General features: G+C 40.7%; 1 protein-coding gene and 1 long non-coding RNA gene across 4 annotated transcripts in view; one reads left to right on the forward strand and one right to left on the reverse strand.

The window, feature by feature from the left end:
• Nucleotides 1–16698, forward strand: part of SUSD3 (sushi domain containing 3) — a 174556-nt gene that overhangs the window by 118407 nt on the left and 39451 nt on the right. The window contains exon 3 of the mRNA XM_073592318.1: nt 13784–13931. Within this exon, the coding sequence (XP_073448419.1) occupies nt 13784–13931 (148 nt within the window). The remainder of the gene's footprint in view (nt 1–13783; nt 13932–16698) is intronic.
• The window catches only part of LOC141103094 (uncharacterized), a 50371-nt gene that overhangs the window by 4197 nt on the left and 29476 nt on the right, over nt 1–16698 (reverse strand). Inside the window, exon 1 of one of the 3 annotated variants that reach the window (XR_012235244.1) lies at nt 11084–11211. The exons of the other annotated variants lie outside the window; for them this stretch is intronic. This is a non-coding gene — a long non-coding RNA (uncharacterized lncRNA). Of the gene's footprint in view, nt 1–11083; nt 11212–16698 lie in introns of those variants that run through there. 3 annotated transcript variants of the gene reach the window in all.

Here is a 16698-nt window from a genome sequence, read left to right on the forward strand (position 1 = left end):
GGGCAGAACTTCGAGCCATTCACATACACCGCATGCACATTTGGTGACAAGGAACAAGCTGATAGGAGAGAATACAGTGAACAAAGACGCAGTCCTCGACAAGGATTGGGAATGCAAAGAGGACCACTGTGTCCCTTCTACTGTACAGTCTAAAACTGTGCATATGGTGTCATCCTCCTCTCTTTGCTGTGTGGCAGAGCTGTGTAAATGTTCAGGGATGGATGGCCAGAAATACCAAACATTTGTTAATGAAAGCAATTTAGCTATTTGCCTGGAGTGCAGCTTTAAGTTATAAAACCGCATAGGATCTAAATATGAGCCCTCTTTCGGTGGCTTTATTACACTCCCTGATCATATCAATGACAACACGATTAGGCCCCTTTCTCACAGGAAGTTTTTCAGAAGGACCTTATCAGAAGATCTATGTAGGTCTTTGGGCAGCCAAATGTAAGTGGACGTGTGTCCATTTATATCCGATCACCTCCGATTCCATGCAGGTCTGGCAAAAAAAAAAAAAAAAAAAGGAAGATGTCTGGCCTGCATCCTTTTTCATTTTTTCAAACCTAAATATGATGGAGGAGAGGCAGTGGCGTTTTTTTGGGGGGGAGGTGGCAAACAATCCACCCCCCGGTCACCCCCCGGTCACTGAAGGCAGCCCCCCAACCCCCCCACCAGTTGGTGAGTCAGTTTGGGCCCTACACTTACCCCATCTCGCGGGCAGCATGGCAGGCGGCGGCAGCTTCTCTCCAGGCTGTGGGCTGCTTGTTTGCTGTTTGGTTCCACCGCGTGCGTCTTCTCCCTCCTCTCCTCCATGCACCATGCCTCTCCTACCAACCAAGCCAGTCGGATTTCCTTTCGGCCAATCAGGTGATGGGTATTCATTCACTATTGTAACACAGCTGGGTGGGCTCGGAGCGCAGTGCTCTGCGCCCCCCGAAGTCACCCTTTTTTGAAGCCTATTAGAGCTTCTGGCTCTAATCACAAGCTTTAACCCCCCCCCCCCCTCACCCCATTGGAATCAATGCATCGGGCGGCCCTGCATGTGGATCAGGGGGCCGGACGCATGGATGGTGGGGGCGCCTGTGCACCCCTATGGCCGCCACTGGTCAGAGGTAGTTTGCTGTGAACAGACACAACTGCAACAAAAGACTGAATGGGCAATTTAGTGACATCTATTCCATTATGATTTAGTCGGTTTACGATTTAGTCGGGTTCACGGACCCCCTGCTGATCGGACTGTACACAGCCCATGTAAGGGGTCTTGAGGGTATAATAATATATGAGTGAAATCACAGTGAATTACATTTTTTTCTCATTTGCTTATCAATGGGTGAATTTTTCAACTTATAGTCTTATTGCAAGCATGCCATAAAATGACAACCCCTAAATAATATATAGAATAGACAAAGGTGACACCTGTCTTGTGTAGTGCTTGAATTTTTTCTTCCTCAAATGTCAGACAAGTAACTAAATATCTACATTTGGTCATGTGATCTCAGCAACCGATCTTGCTGGGTGGTGTTCAGCCAGAGCCAGCCAATTAGCAGCTCATTCCGAACTTTGACCCTCCCCTTCAGCTGAGATCAAATGTCATCAATATTGTCACATGGGTAGCACCAGTAAGGAGATTGTAGGTCTGCTAAAAGATTCCTTGAAACAGGTTGTCTTTTGATAAATCTCAAGTCACAATACAATATTTATAAAGACTGAATTGTTGCCATTTCTTCATTTGGTTTCCCTTATAGTCCACATGCCTATAGCTAAAAATCTCTAGATGGCATATATTTATTTGGAATAAAAATAGATCTTATAGATTGAGCGCAATGGGAAAAAATCCTATATGACAAGTATCTATGTATAAGCTTCCTTTGTTTAGTGCACAGACATTCCTGTGGATCTCCCAGGTAGTCTCTCCTGGTGTCCCAGGTAGCTGCTTTAGGTAACTAAAGAGTGTTTCTGCATTTTGTGGACCCATTATTAATTCTATATGTTTACCCTGCACACCTACTCCTCATTCCTATCTGATATTTATACTTCATAAACCATGCCCCTAGTGCCTGAAAGATGAGACTGTCAGAGATTAGTCTATTAAACCCTAGGGGATATAGGAGACAGATGCACTTTGCCTTCTCTCTTTTCTGCATTTTATGTGAAGAGCAGCCAGTTCAGGTACTTCCATTTTTACCCTGACATGAAGTTTCATTTGATGCAAAGGGAATGATGGGAAATAAAAGGTAATGCAACCCAAAATGTCCTGTAATAAGTAGGTTACTGCGTACATTGGAGTGTGATTACATTTTCAGTCATAAGCCTGGTACACACCAGTAGTTTTTTTTTCGTTCAACCCGCTGAACGAAAAAAAACTGACAGCTCAGCTGGAGCTATCCGATGTTAGCACAGCATTCTCCCCTGCTGTTCTATTGTGTTCCGACAGGGAGACGACCCCCCGCCAGAACAGTCCATCCAATGGCTGAGAGCGCTGATCGGGAGCTGATCAGCAGATCTTTTTCGGTCATGCCCCTTCGACAGAAACCTGACCGACATTCAGCTTGTGTGTACTAGGCTTAAAGTGGTTGTAAACCCAAGAAAAAAACAAAAAACCCGCAAGACAAAGGTATAATGAGCTAGTATGCATAGCATACTAGCTCATTATGAATGACCTACCTGAGATCGAAGCTCCGCAGCCGTCTTCGTACACCTCTCCGGCGGCCGATATCGCTCCCAGAGTTACTTCCGGGTATCGCAGGCTCCGGTGCTGTGATTGGCTGGAGCCGTGATGATATCACTCGCGGTAACGGCACACTCAGTAAAGCAACAGCTTTAGTTCAGGTTTAGGAGATATCCGGGGTAGCTACAGGTAAGCCTTATTATAGGCTTACCTGTAGCAAAAAGTGTGTTTTAAGGGTTTACAACCACTTTAAGGGTCCTTACACAAGGTACTAATGTATGAATGCCATGTCTTCCTGGCAGAAAGTTCGTGCACAAAAAACACGAGTAAGGTCCGTATAGTGCGCCAGTTTACATGCAAATACACATGTAAAAATTCAAGCTATAATATAATCTACTATTCAAGAGGAAGATTTAAAAACATACACATGTATGTGCCTAAATAACTGACCAGTAATATAAATTTTAATTTTTTTTTTTATTAATCTAAACACTCCATTAGTTTACTGATATTTGCGTGTCTATGTGTACAGGCCCATTAAAAGCAATTAGTTGCTTTCAGATTAGTAAAAAAAAATGTCTGAGGCTGGGTTCACATATGAGCCGCATGCAGCTCACAGCAGGGGTCCGGTGCGTCCTGGTTCACCATTTCAGGTCCGATTTCAGCCCAAATTTTGAGCTCAATTTGGACCTGAAACGGACCAAAAGACGCGTTTCCGTGCGAATCGCACCGGACCCGCTGCGGAGATATGTGAACCGGCTCCATAGAGAGCCAGTCAAAAACTCCTGCTATTGCGAATTATCGCATCCAATTCGCAATGGTGTGAACCCAGCCTCAGAGTCTAAAAAACATGACATTTTTGGCTCCCGTGCACAAGATTCTTTGCATATAGATTTTTCTATTGATATAGTGTATACTTGTCATCTTCAAAAATAATCTATGTCATATTCAAATTTAAATTAATGTCAATTTTTTATGTAGCAGTTTAATTAAACATGAGGGGGATCAGAGAGAGATGTTTATTCTAATTTGCTGACTCATCAGCTCTCTTCCATCTGTCTTCGCTGACTCGAGCGCACGACACAGGAAGGTTAAAATAAAAAGCCGTGAATTATAAAGAAGCTCAAATAATCTGCATAACAAACTATACTGCCTACAGTGCCTTGAAAAGTATTCATACCCCTTGAAATTTTCGACATTTTGTCATATTACTACCAAAAGCGTAAATGTATTTTATTGGGATTTTATGTGATAGACCAACACAAAGTAGCACATAACTGTGAAGTGGAAGGAAAATAATAAATGATTTTCGAAATTTTTTACAAATAAATGTGAAAAGTGTTGCGTGCATTTGTATTCAGCCCCCCAGAGTCAACACTTTGTAGAATAACGTTTCGCTGCAATTACAGCTGCAAGTCTTTTTGGGGATGTCTCTACCAGCTTTGCACATCTAGAGTGTGTTATTTTTGCCCATTCTTCTTTGCAAAATAGCTCAAGCTCTGTCAGATTGGATGGAGAGAGTCTGTGAACAGCAATTTTCAAGTCTTGACACAGATTCTCAATTGGATTTAGGTCTGGACTTTGACTGGGCCATTCTAACACATGAATATGCTTTGATCTATACCATTCCATTGTAGCTCTGGCTGTATGTTTAAGGTCGTTTTCCTGCTGGAAGGTGAACCTCTGCCCCAGTTTCAAGTCTTTTGCAGACTCTAACAGGTTTTCTTCTAAGATTGCCCTGTATTTGGCTCCATCCATCTACCCATCAGCTCTGACCAGCTTCCCTGTCTCTGCTGAAGAAAAGCATCCCCACAACATGATGCTGCCACCACCATGTTTCACGGTGGGGATTGTGTGTTCAGGGTGATGTGCAGTGTTAGTTTTGCGCAACACATAGCTTTTTCTTTTAGGCCAAAAAGTTCAATTTTGGTCTTATCTGACCAGAACGCCTTCTTCCACATGTTTGCTGTGTCCCCCACATGGCTTCTCCTAAACTGCAAACGGGACTTCTTATGGCTTTCTTTCAACAATGACTTTCTTCTTGCCACTCTTCCAAAAAGGCCAGATTTGTGGAGTGCATAACTAATAGTTGTCCTGTGGACAGATTCTCCCACCTGAGCTGTGGATCTCTGCAGCTCCTCAAGAGTTACCATGGGCCTCTTGTCTGCTTCTCTGATTAATTCTCTCCTTGCCCGGCCTGTCAGTTTAGGTGGACGGCCATGTCTTGGTAGGTTTGCAGTTGTGCCATACGCTTTCCATTTTAGGATGATGGATTAAACAGCATTTCGTGAGATGTTCAAAGCTTGGGATATTTTTTTATAACCTAACCCTGCTTTAAACTTCTCCACAACTTTATCCCTGACTTGTCTGGTGTGTTCCTTGGCCTTCATGATGCTTTTTATCCACTAAGGTTCTCTAACAAACCTCTGAGGGCTTCATAGAACAGCTGTATGTATACTGAGATTAAATTACACACATGTGGTCTCTATTTACTAATTAGGTGACTTCTGAAGGCAATTGGTTCAACCAGATTTTAGTTAGGGGTATCAGAGTAAAGGGGGCTGAATACAAATGCAAATACAAATATTTGCAGATATTTACAGCATTTGTAAAAAAAATTGAAATCCATTTATAATTTCCTTCCACTTCACAATTATGTGCCACTTTGTGTTGGTCTATCACATAAAATCCCAATAAAATACATTTACGTTTTTGGTTGTAACATGACAAAATGGGGAAAATGTCAAGGGTTATGAATACTTTTTCAAGTCACTGTATATAAAAAATAAATAAAATTATGCTAATTGTATTCTACTATTTATCATATTGATCTATCATTCATATTTATGTGAGCGAATCTTACCTGTCTATAGATCTTAGAATTTAAACAGTCATGACTTTAATATAGGTAAGGAGTTGTCCCAGGAAAGGGCTAATAGGAAGTATTGTTTGTTACGGGATCATAAAGTGATAGAAATACAAGACTTTATGGTTGTTATTGAAGCATTAGGTGAGGAAATTCCTCCAATAGGGATATCCATTTAATTCATAAATGTCTCACTTTAAAGAGATATCACTCCCTCCCCCCATTTCTTGTTGTATCTTTGGGGCAGAGTGTGAAGGAAGATTTTCCCAATGAGATACAGACAGTAAGAGCCCATTCACACAGGGACGCCTGACAAGTAGCCTCCCGTTCTGTACAATGGAACCGTTCTAATCGGAGCGACGCAAGTCGCTCCGACTTAGAAAAAGGTTCCTGTACGACTTTGGGGGCGACTTGGGGCGACTTGCATAGACTTCTATACAGAAGTCGTTTTGCAAGTCGCCGCAGAAGTCGTTTGCAGGTCGCCTCGCTGAGGCGACCTGCAAGTTGTGTTGCCCCTGTGTGAATGGGCTCTCAAAGTTACCTACTATATTCAAATCTAAAAGGAGAACTAGGCTATAGTTGATTTTTAAAATATAAATCCGGTATTATTTTCACTATTCTTTTCCAGAAAAAAAATGTTTTAAAATAAAGTTTATGATCACAAGTGACTGTGATTGGGCTGTAATTCTAGAGAAAAGCAGAGCTTAGCATTGTGTCCATGCATGCACATCGCTATGACTGATGATGGCATTGCACATAAAATGGTCATACAATTCTAAATCAATTTGGACTCTTCTATCATTTATTCTGGCACTTCTTCTATTGGTACATGTTTTTTTTTTTAGTATACAATAGCCAGCATAAGAAATTTCTCCATCCGAGTTGTTTAAGGTGGATGGATAAATTGAAAGATTTCTCTCCTTCAGCCCCTGGGGATTAAGAGTGTGTGACCTCCCTAAGTATAATGCCACTTCAACTACTTGCCATCCGGGTTAATTGTTACATTTCTCACATACATGTTAAAATCAGCATTTTCAGAAAAATTATATGTTTTCTGAAAGCAAAGGCCCCAGAGAATAAAATGGTGGTTGCTAATTTTTTTTGCATTTTTTTATGTCACACAACGTTTGTGTAACCATTTATCAAACAAATTTTCAGGAAAACTACACGTAAATGAATTTTAGTGCACACAAACAAAATATATTACTATTTTTTTTTGGTAAAGTATAAAAGATGATGTTGCATCCAGTAAATAGCTACCAAACATGCAAAGATTGCACACACTTGAAATAGTGACAAATTGCAACACCTAAAATTATCCATGGGTAACACTTTAAAAGCCTCTACAAGTTACCAGTTTAGAGTGAGCTTAGGCACTAGAATTATTGCTCTCACTCTGATGTTTGCCACAATACCCCACATGTGTGATACATGATGCTTACATATCTATTTGGGACCTATAGGGACCTATCTATAACTGTCCATGATGGCGGGAGCATGCATCTGATGCTCCACAGTCCGCACGGAGTGAGTAATCTTGTGCCTGACACAACTCTTCAAGAGCCATACTCAAATTTGATGATTTATAAAGGTGTCCTCTGCCTCTGACTACTGTGGCTCCTCTGCCTCACTCCCATTGTGGAATGTACTAAGGCTGTGCAGTTTGGAGCGTTTTTCTACAAAGACTCTGAGATTCATATTCATATGTGCACCACTTCTTGCGTCCCAATTGTGGGACTTGTGTGGATACTTGGTGGCCCACTCGGTACATCTATGTCCTCGTGACATTTTTGCTGTATGTCTGTGATGCCGTTCTTGCCCGTGATCCTGCAGTATAACTACATGAAGACCATTCAGGTGTAATTCCTTCCCGACTTTTTTTCCCTGATGAAGGGACGTTTGTGTCCTGAAATGTGTTGGGCTGTCTGGACTCTATGGGAATTTATCATTTTTGTCATCTACTTTTTAGTGGTTTGATCTTTTGTATATATGTATATAATTATTTAATAAAATTTGTATTTTTGTATATTTGTTGCCACTAAAGTGCCAGTTCCTTGAGGGTATTTTCTTTTCCATACTGACTACATAAGGGATGTTGGCAATTTCAAGTGGTATGGTTGGATGTTCTTTCTCTTTTATGTCTATTTGGGACCTATGTGCACATCTGCATGAGCACAGGGGGACAGGGTGCTTTTATTTTAATTTTTTTTACATTTTTCATTTTTATTCAGCTTTATTGCTATCACAAGAGGTGCACAAGACCCCTTGTGATAGCTTTGGGCAGTGAAAGGTGCTCTTTATGGAGAGATCAGGGGTCCCTGATCCCTCCTCTGCCTTCCAAGGCAGCCAATCAAACAGATCTCTGTTTGATCTGCTACTTCCCTGTCTGGCCATGGAAACAAAGCACTGATACCAGAAGTAATGGAATTCTGGTCTCTTCTGGCTTCACTCATCACAGAGGAGGTCGGGAAATGGAAGTGCTTGGGAACACAGGGTGGGGGTTTGGTCTTCCAAGCCCTGTAAAAGAGATTGGGTGGCTGTAGATCTAGCCATGATCCTGATATAACCACTTCCAGTCCAGAACTATATACAGTACATATACTGGATGAGAAGTTGTTAAAGGATTAAAGGGAATAAAAGGTACAATATACATTTTAATGTAAAATAAATCTCTCTCCCACTCCTCTCTCTAAGCCCGACCATCTTTTTTAATTAGTTAAAGTGGAACTAAACTCCCGAATGTACTGACCTCAACCTTCCAGAGATGTGGTGGTTACATCCCCTGCCGGTCGCTGTCATCTTCTGCCTGGGTGCTGGGGTTTCGGCCTCTTGATTGGTCGACAGAGGGTGACTTGGTGATGTGCATGGAAGTCAGTCATTCTGGCACAGCCATAGAAAACTGTGAGCAGGCAGGTGAGTGTGTATTATTGCAGAGAAGACATAGCATGTCTCTTCTGCAATAAAGAGTCGCCTGCTCACAGTTTTCATCCAGTTTAGTTCCGCTTTAAATACAATGACTGACCTCAGATCATTGTAACCCATTTTTAGGCTGAATATATTTTTATTGTTAATTTTCAGCATATAATTGTGGGTACAGAATAAAGAAGGGGATGAAAGCAGTGCTGCCAACCTACCAGATTGAAATTTACTGACACAATACCCAAAATTTACTGGCACAGCCACGTTTTTACTGGCATTTTCAAAAGTTACAAAATTACAGTTTTAAGCGCAGTATTTGGGCTACAAACAAGTGCAATATGCAATTAGCAATGTGATTTAATGTAGATATTAAGGCAAAAAAAATGTCTTATTTTATTTACGATAGTAAATACGATAAATTTACAGGTAAGTAGCTCAGGGACAGGACTCAGGAGGACAAGAAATTAGAATAGGTGGCGCACACATGTGAAATTGACTCTCACTGTGACACTGACAGCAGTAGTGTGCAGCAGCACAGATGATGATGACATCTCACCAACACAACACGTCCCCTCTTGAGTCACAGTGACAGTCACTCTCCACACCAGGGGGTCCCTTCAGTCCACTCCAGTCCAAACAGCACCGACAGTCCACTCCCAGCTTGCCTTGCTCACACAAGGTTCCGGTCGCTCGGCTCAGCTCCCTTGCACTATGACATCACACGAAATGCTCAGGCACTGATTCCACCAGACCTGCCCCCCGCCAGCGCTGCCCGAACACACTGTAAAAGGCACTCAGATGGTCTTGGCCTGGGCCAAGCGTCACAGCCATATTTCATTCTTGGCAACCTTTTCCTGTCACTGGCATTTACTGGCAGGAGAAAAGTGCCCATTTTTTACTGGCTGCCAGTAAAAAAACTGATGGTTGGCAAAACTGGATGAAAGTGAGATGTAACCTTCCTCAAAAACATACAAAATCAAGACAATAAGAAGAGTTCCGTGCAACAATGAAGGACTGGGGTGACACGATTCTAACCACAGACAAAAAAGCAATACATTTCCTCTGAGGGGATGGGGTCCTGATGAATAAGAGGCACAAGGTAAGAGAGAAGAGGGAGGTGTTGGTGAAATATCCTGATTTGTTTACGGGGAAAGTTTGCCTTGTAGTTTTGCAACCCATTTTTCACATTCCCACACCTAGTCCACATAGATATGCGAGATGACGCATGCACAATAAAAGCCATTTGGGAGTTTCACAATAAAAATACTCCTGGATTGTCTGCTAGTTAAACAGCCGTTTAACACATTTAACCGCTTCCGAACCAGCCGCCGCAGTTATACTGCGGTAGGTAGGCTCTTAGCTGTACTTCGGCTCTTTAAGACGCTTTAGCAGGCGCACGGCTGCAGCGTGTCCCCGGCGGGCGCGATGACCGCCGGACTCCCGCGAACGTTAGTGATGGAGCGAGAACCAGGATCTGTCTGTGTAAACACACAAATCCCGGTTCTCTCAGGGGAGTAGAGACAGATCGTGTACTCCTACTAAGTAGGAACACCGATCGGTCTCCTCCCCTAGTCAGTCCCATCTCCCCACAGTTAGAACACACCTAGGGAACATAGTTAATCCCTTGATCGCCCCCAAGGGTTAACCCCTTTCCTGCCAATGACATTTATACATTAGTCAAGTCATTAGTTATTTTTAGCTCTGATCATTGTATAAATGTCACTGGTCCCAAAAAAGTGTCCGATCTGTCCACTGCAATGTCACAGTCATGATAAAAATCACTGCTAGTAAAATAAATAAATAAATAAATAAAAATGCCATAAATCTATCCCCTGCCTTGTAGACGCTATAACTTTTGCGCAAACCGATCAATTTACGCTTTTTTGCATTTTTTTTACCAAAAATATGTAGAAGAATATTTATATTTATAATAATTTATAATATTTATTTTTGGATATTTATTATAGCAAAAAGTACAAAATATTGTATTTTTTCAAAATTGTCACTCTCTTTTTTTGTTTATAGCGCAAAAAATAAAAACCGCAGATGTGATCAAATACCACCAAAAGAAAGCTCTATTTGTGGGGAAAAAAGGACATCAATTTTGTTTGTGTACAACGTCGCACGACCGCGCAATTGTCAGTTAAAGAGATTTAACTACGATTTTATTGCAAAAAAATGGCCTGGTGTGGAAGGGGGTAAAATATTCCGGGGCTAAAGTGGTTAAACATACAGTATCTATTGAATGCGGCAATGTACTTACATATGAACAAGGCAGTTATCTGTGGGAAAAAATTGCATTTTCATTATGTAATGAGCAACCTTCTCTAGAAGAAGATTGCATTATGTTTAGCCCTGTAAGAAACTAGCGACCTGTAAACGGTGCACAATAAAGATGTTTCGTTTTTTTTTTAACAAATTAACTTTTCTAGTTTCATTTGTCTTGCTGTTCATTGGCATGCAAAAGCATTTAATAAGGTCTAAATAGGAGACAAGAGGTATGCATAACACTAAGTAAGACAGCTGTAGTCTAGGAAACAGAAAATAAGAGAAGAGGAAAGAGATGAAAAAGATTTAACCCTCCCAGGGTGCTGCAGGTTCAAGAAAGTTGTTGAGTTCAGCATAATTACCCAGTGATTCCAGGCAGAGAGTGTGAGAGCTCTCATCGTTCCGACATTATGGTATATGTGTGATTCACCCTCCTCCGAATATGTGACAGCACTAGTGCTTATCTGGTGGCTGCTCAGGGCACTCAATATTACACACTTACATAGCTGGTCGGGTGACGCTATTATTTTGTGGTTCAGCAACTAAGTTTATTTTTTCAGCTTTGTGGCTTTCTCTATTATCTTCCCTCCTCCATTCTGTCGATTTTAAAGCAGTATAGTACAGAATAGTTAGAAAAATTTATAAATCCTTTATCGAATATAATACAGTAGTAAACATTTATGTATTCTTTCAATTTAAAGTGATTGTAAATGCTTGATATTTTTAATTAGAATAACAAACATGTTATACCTACCTGCTTTGTGTAATGGTTTTGCACAAAGCAGCCCCGATCCTCCTCTTCTCAGGTCCCCCGCCTGCACTAATGGTTCCTTTCCCCCACCAAGTGCCCCCATAGCAAACCAATCGGGGGCACTCGTGCTGGCTCACTCCCAAGCCCCGCTCTGTGTGTCTGTTGACTGTTTCTCTCCCTCCTCACTGGCTGTGATTGATAGCAGCAGAAGCCAGTGGCGCCTGCTGCTGTGTCTGAGCCAATGAGGAGGGAGAGAGCCAAGAGAGCCTCTGCTCTTGTGCATGTTGCTGCATCAAGATTGGGCTCAGGTAAGTATAAGGGGGTGGGGGGGCTTGGGGTTAGCTGCATACAGAAGGTTTTTTTTACCTTAATAGTAAACGTGAAAAAAAAAAAACGCGCATAAACCGTCATCAAGCGCAACTTTTCTGTGAGATGTTAACACATTCCCAATAAAATAAAGCTCTGTAAAGTTGTACTAATAGATAAAACAAAAAAAGAGCATATAACAAAAGTGCATAAATATATTAGTCCAATTGTCAAATTTTCCAGTGATCCCAATAAATACAATAGTCCCAGTGATCCCAATAAATCTTCACCACCATCCAACACCTTGAAGAGTGATCCTGTGAATTAACACCACCACCAGAAGCTGAAGGGCTTGCTTACCAGATTAAACCAGGAGCGATTTCCAGAAGGTCCTGTGATCATCCTATGAGGAGGATTGATGTCCCAGTTTAGAAGACTGACTGGAGTTAAAGGCCCTGGCTGGGTATGGAGCCACAAGCGTTTATGACCTTTTGTAATGAGAGGTCCATTTAAAGCCCTTCAGCTTCTTGTGGTGGTGTTAATTCACAGGATCACTCTTCAAGGTGTTGGATGGTGGTGAAGATTTATTGGGATCACTGGGACTATTGTATTTATGGACTTTTGTTATATGCTCTTTTTTGTGTTTTATCTATTAGCGCAACTTTACAGAGCTTTATTTTTTTACCTTAATGCAGAGAATGCATTAAGGTAAAAAAAAACGTTCTGCCTTTAGAACCACTTTAAAGCAATAGGGCAGTGATGGTGAACCTTGGCACCCCAGATGCTTAACTACACTGCAGAGTGCATGAGCATCATGGGAAATGTAGTTTCAAAATAGGGTAACCACTGTTAGAATGTGAGACAGTAATCGCTTACGTGAGTAACAGCCACACCCCTTAACACTTGTACTAAGGGTGTGGCTGTTACTCAGCTCTGCCAGCACAGAACACTGCAGTGTGAGAGCAGGAAGCGGCATTTCACATTTCTACAATGCAAGGCTTCAGGATTATGATTATTAAGTTGTGAATCTTTTTTAGTTAGGCTTAAAGGCTAACACCACTTTCATGGAAAGAAGTGTAGTAAATAAAAAAATAATAGAGCATATACAATTGCTGCACAAGCCATGTTGTCATTTAAGGTTATTAAAAATTAAGTTTCCTTTTTAGTCTGAAGCCACTGTAATTTTTAATGCAATATGGCAACCTGGAGGCATTCTGTACATCTTTGGTGTATGGAATGACCCCAGAAATGTCATCTCCTGCTTGTGTGATTGGCTCACTGATTTACCCAGATATTTGCACTAAGATAAAAGTCAGATTTTAGGTATCCTCTGCCATAAGCATTTCAGAACATTGAGACTTGACTAACTGATTATAAGGAACCAATCGCTTCTATTCAGAATCAGTCTTTAAAGGACATTGAGAAACTAACAGCTATTTATTCAGATCAAAAAGATAAGATTCTGCACAATGTTTGGTAAAATCCTTGCAATGTACATTGATCACCCAAAAGGGAGTTTTTGTTTTGTTTTGTTTTTTCAACAAAAGTGACATTACACTTTAAAGTCCCCAGAAATGCTTGCAATTTACCATATATAGTATGTATATGTATCAACTGCCCCACATACGATCAGGTAGAGAAAGTATCTCCTTTTTAGTGACTGTCATGTAAAACTACACAGACTGCCAAACTTCAGCAGCATAATTCCTTAAGCCTTCATTATACATTTATATTTATCACCACAGGCTATTTGGCTGACTGCTTCCAATTAATATCCATCAGAGGCAGCCATGAACATAAGAAATATAAAAATAGGACCCTACTTGAGTGGTGCCTTAAATACAATGTCAGCTTTGAATGGCATCCAGACGTTAAAATAATTCCTCACTTTGAAGCTAAACATCAGCTCTGCCGGGGAAAGAAAGAGGACCCTGTACAATAGCTTAATGATGAAATGGCTCTTGCATTTGGAATTCGTGACTATAATTTATTTCCTGTTTTACAGCTCTATCAAAATATGAGACATTCGGATTTAAAGTGGCGGTCATTGCCTCTATTGTGAGCTGCGCCATCATCCTGCTCATGTCAATGGCATTTTTGGTTTGCTGTCTCGTGAAATGTGTGAAGAAAAGTGAAAAGAGAAGATCCAAAAGGTAAGCTGGAGCAACTGCCACGGGCCTATGAGGTCATAGGGCCCAAACATAACTGGCACTCTCCCTATTTACCAACTGTGCACTAGAATAGCATTTCTCCAAACTGTGTTGTCACCCAAGCTTCTGATGGAGACTACAAGTGGCTGTATCTACACAGGCATTGTCCACCATTGAGACCGGCCATGCAGCCATTGCTGGAGTGCATGTAGGCAAGCAAAAGGGGCGGCAGAAGATGCAAAAGATGATACAAAAATTTTTTTTTTTTTAATAAAAAAACACAAGGACGTGTTATATGATGCACAGTTATTCAGCAAACTAAATGCAATTCAGGTAGGGTTTACATCTAGTCAGACATGGTATGAAAAGCACCCATTTGACCTTGTCCTTAATCAGGGATACATATGATTTACAGAGCTCCTGGGGCTGGCTGAAGTAAGATCAGGTAAGATGGTAAGGTACAGATGGAGCTAATGTCAATCAGACCAGTACCTGTGCAAATCACATCTCTGATTAAAGAGATTATCTGAAAAGCCTGATACCAGCTTTGCATTGCCACTGTCGCAGCTTACAAAAAAGTTCTTAAAAAACATTAACATCAATTTGAATGTTACAATATATTTATGGGTTTTTTGTTTTTTTTTTGGTGGGATTTCACTAAGATTGTCACTAGACAAGAAATTAGGGAAAACCTCTTCAGGAACTTGTGTACCAAAGTCAGGTAGTTTTAAAATGCGCCACTCTTATGACACGTACACACGATCATAAATGCCGCCAGCAAAACTCCGATGAGAGCTTTTGGTTGGAAAATGCGACCGTGTGTATGCTCCATCGGTCTTTTGTTGGTGGAATTCCAGCCAGCAAAAGATTGAGAGCATGTTCTCTATTTTTCGGTCGGGAAAAGTTCCTATCCGAAAATGCGTTTGTCTGTATGCAATTCGGACGTGCAAAAAATCGCGCATGCTCTGAAACAATTTGACGCATGCTCGGAAGCATTGAACTTCATATTCCTGGCTTGTTGTAGTGTTGTACGTCACCGCGTTCTTGACGGTTGAAAGTTCAGAGAACTTTTGTGTGACCGTGTGTATGCAAGGCAAGCTTGAGCGGAATTCTGTCGGAAAAACCATCCAAGTTTTTGTTTACGGCAATTCCGATTGTGTGTACGGGGCATTGAATGTGATTGAAAATAAATGACCAACAGTGCGTATCTTATGAAAGTAGAGCTAAATAATAACAACTCTCTTATAGTATACAGAGAAAGAAACTGGCGCAGAAAGATTTTGGTAAAGTGTCTCTCAAGCAAGTACATGAATTTGTTGCATCTTGCATCACTTTTAGAATGAATGAGAGACACTGTTGCAAAATCTGTCTGCACCAGTAATTATGAAGTCCAAGGATCATACCCTATTTATTGCAAAGCGTTATTGGGATCCTTTTACACAATATGGAGTACACTTTTTCAGATACTTCAATTTAGTTAAGAGAAAAAATTTAGTTAAGAGTTAAGAGAAAGTGTAGTGCTTTTAGTTGACTTAGATAGTTAAAGTGTTACCAAACCTAGGACCCTGCATTTACTATATCTGGACTCCCACAGAACAGAGAACATGTAAATGCAATTATTTTAGTAAATATAAACTGCTAAATACCTTTTTCTCACCAGCAGTTAGAGCTTCTACCAGTGTCTGGTTTAATCTTGTAGGAGGAGTTTTCATTCTCCCTTGATTGTCCTATGAGAACGCAGGACACCCGGCCCTCTGTCATGCTGATTGGCCCTGTGCTTTCTCCCAAGAAAAAAAAAAACTCTAGCAATACACACCAAACTCAGCATGAGTAGAGTGCCTCCAAAGCTCTGTACTATCAGCAGATAGATTGGGGACAGTGGAAGAAGGGGAGGATCAGATAAGACAGGATCAAACAGCCTTTTTTATACACTGCATAGGATTAACCCATTAGGTTCTACAGTGGGTATAACAAGCATGCTTTACTGCATATACAGATTGATTTAACTGTTGTGGGTTTAATAACACTTTCAGGGCCTCATGCCTTGCAAACAGTATTAAAATGAGACCAGCTCCTTGGAGTCAGCGTGGCAATTTATACGATCAGAGTTGACATGCTGAGCCCAGTGTTCCTGTTATCCCCTTGGTACCAGAATAGCTTTCATTGTGAAAATCTTTCATTTGAAAGTTACCCAGCGCTGTGAATTAACCATTGCTGAGTCAAGAGTATATCTAGAATAATTTGCATATTCTGCTGGCTTTGTGCCCTGAAATGCTTACAGCTTTCTTTATTCACCTTTTCATCTTTCTCTTCTATTTGCTGGCTGTCAGCATAATTATCTTAAAATAGAAATGCCTCTTATTAAGAATATCTGGAATATCGCACAACGGAAACACGTGGATTGCGAAACTACTATAAGTGGACTTGTCGTTATTATTCACACTTCATTGGAATAGACACATAATCAAAAACCACATTACATTATTATTTTTAGTAAAAATGTTATACTTTATTGTCATTAGTTAAAAATACTGTTGGGTGTATTTTTATGAATTATTTCATATGAATTATTTTAATTAATTATTGAATTATTGTCATTAAACTAAAAAATCTGTTCCTGAGCCTACTCCTGTGAACTACAGCTAAGTCAAAGATCACATAGTCTCTGCTCATCATAAACATTGTGAACTTTGCATATAAGGAGGATGAATAACCAAGCTGAATTTTTACAGAAAATGTCAAGATTTTCACGTAACTACAGCTTCCTTTG

Source organism: Aquarana catesbeiana, linkage group LG07 (genome assembly GCF_042186555.1).
Source record: "Aquarana catesbeiana isolate 2022-GZ linkage group LG07, ASM4218655v1, whole genome shotgun sequence".
Classification (NCBI taxonomy): Eukaryota; Metazoa; Chordata; class Amphibia; order Anura; family Ranidae; genus Aquarana; species Aquarana catesbeiana.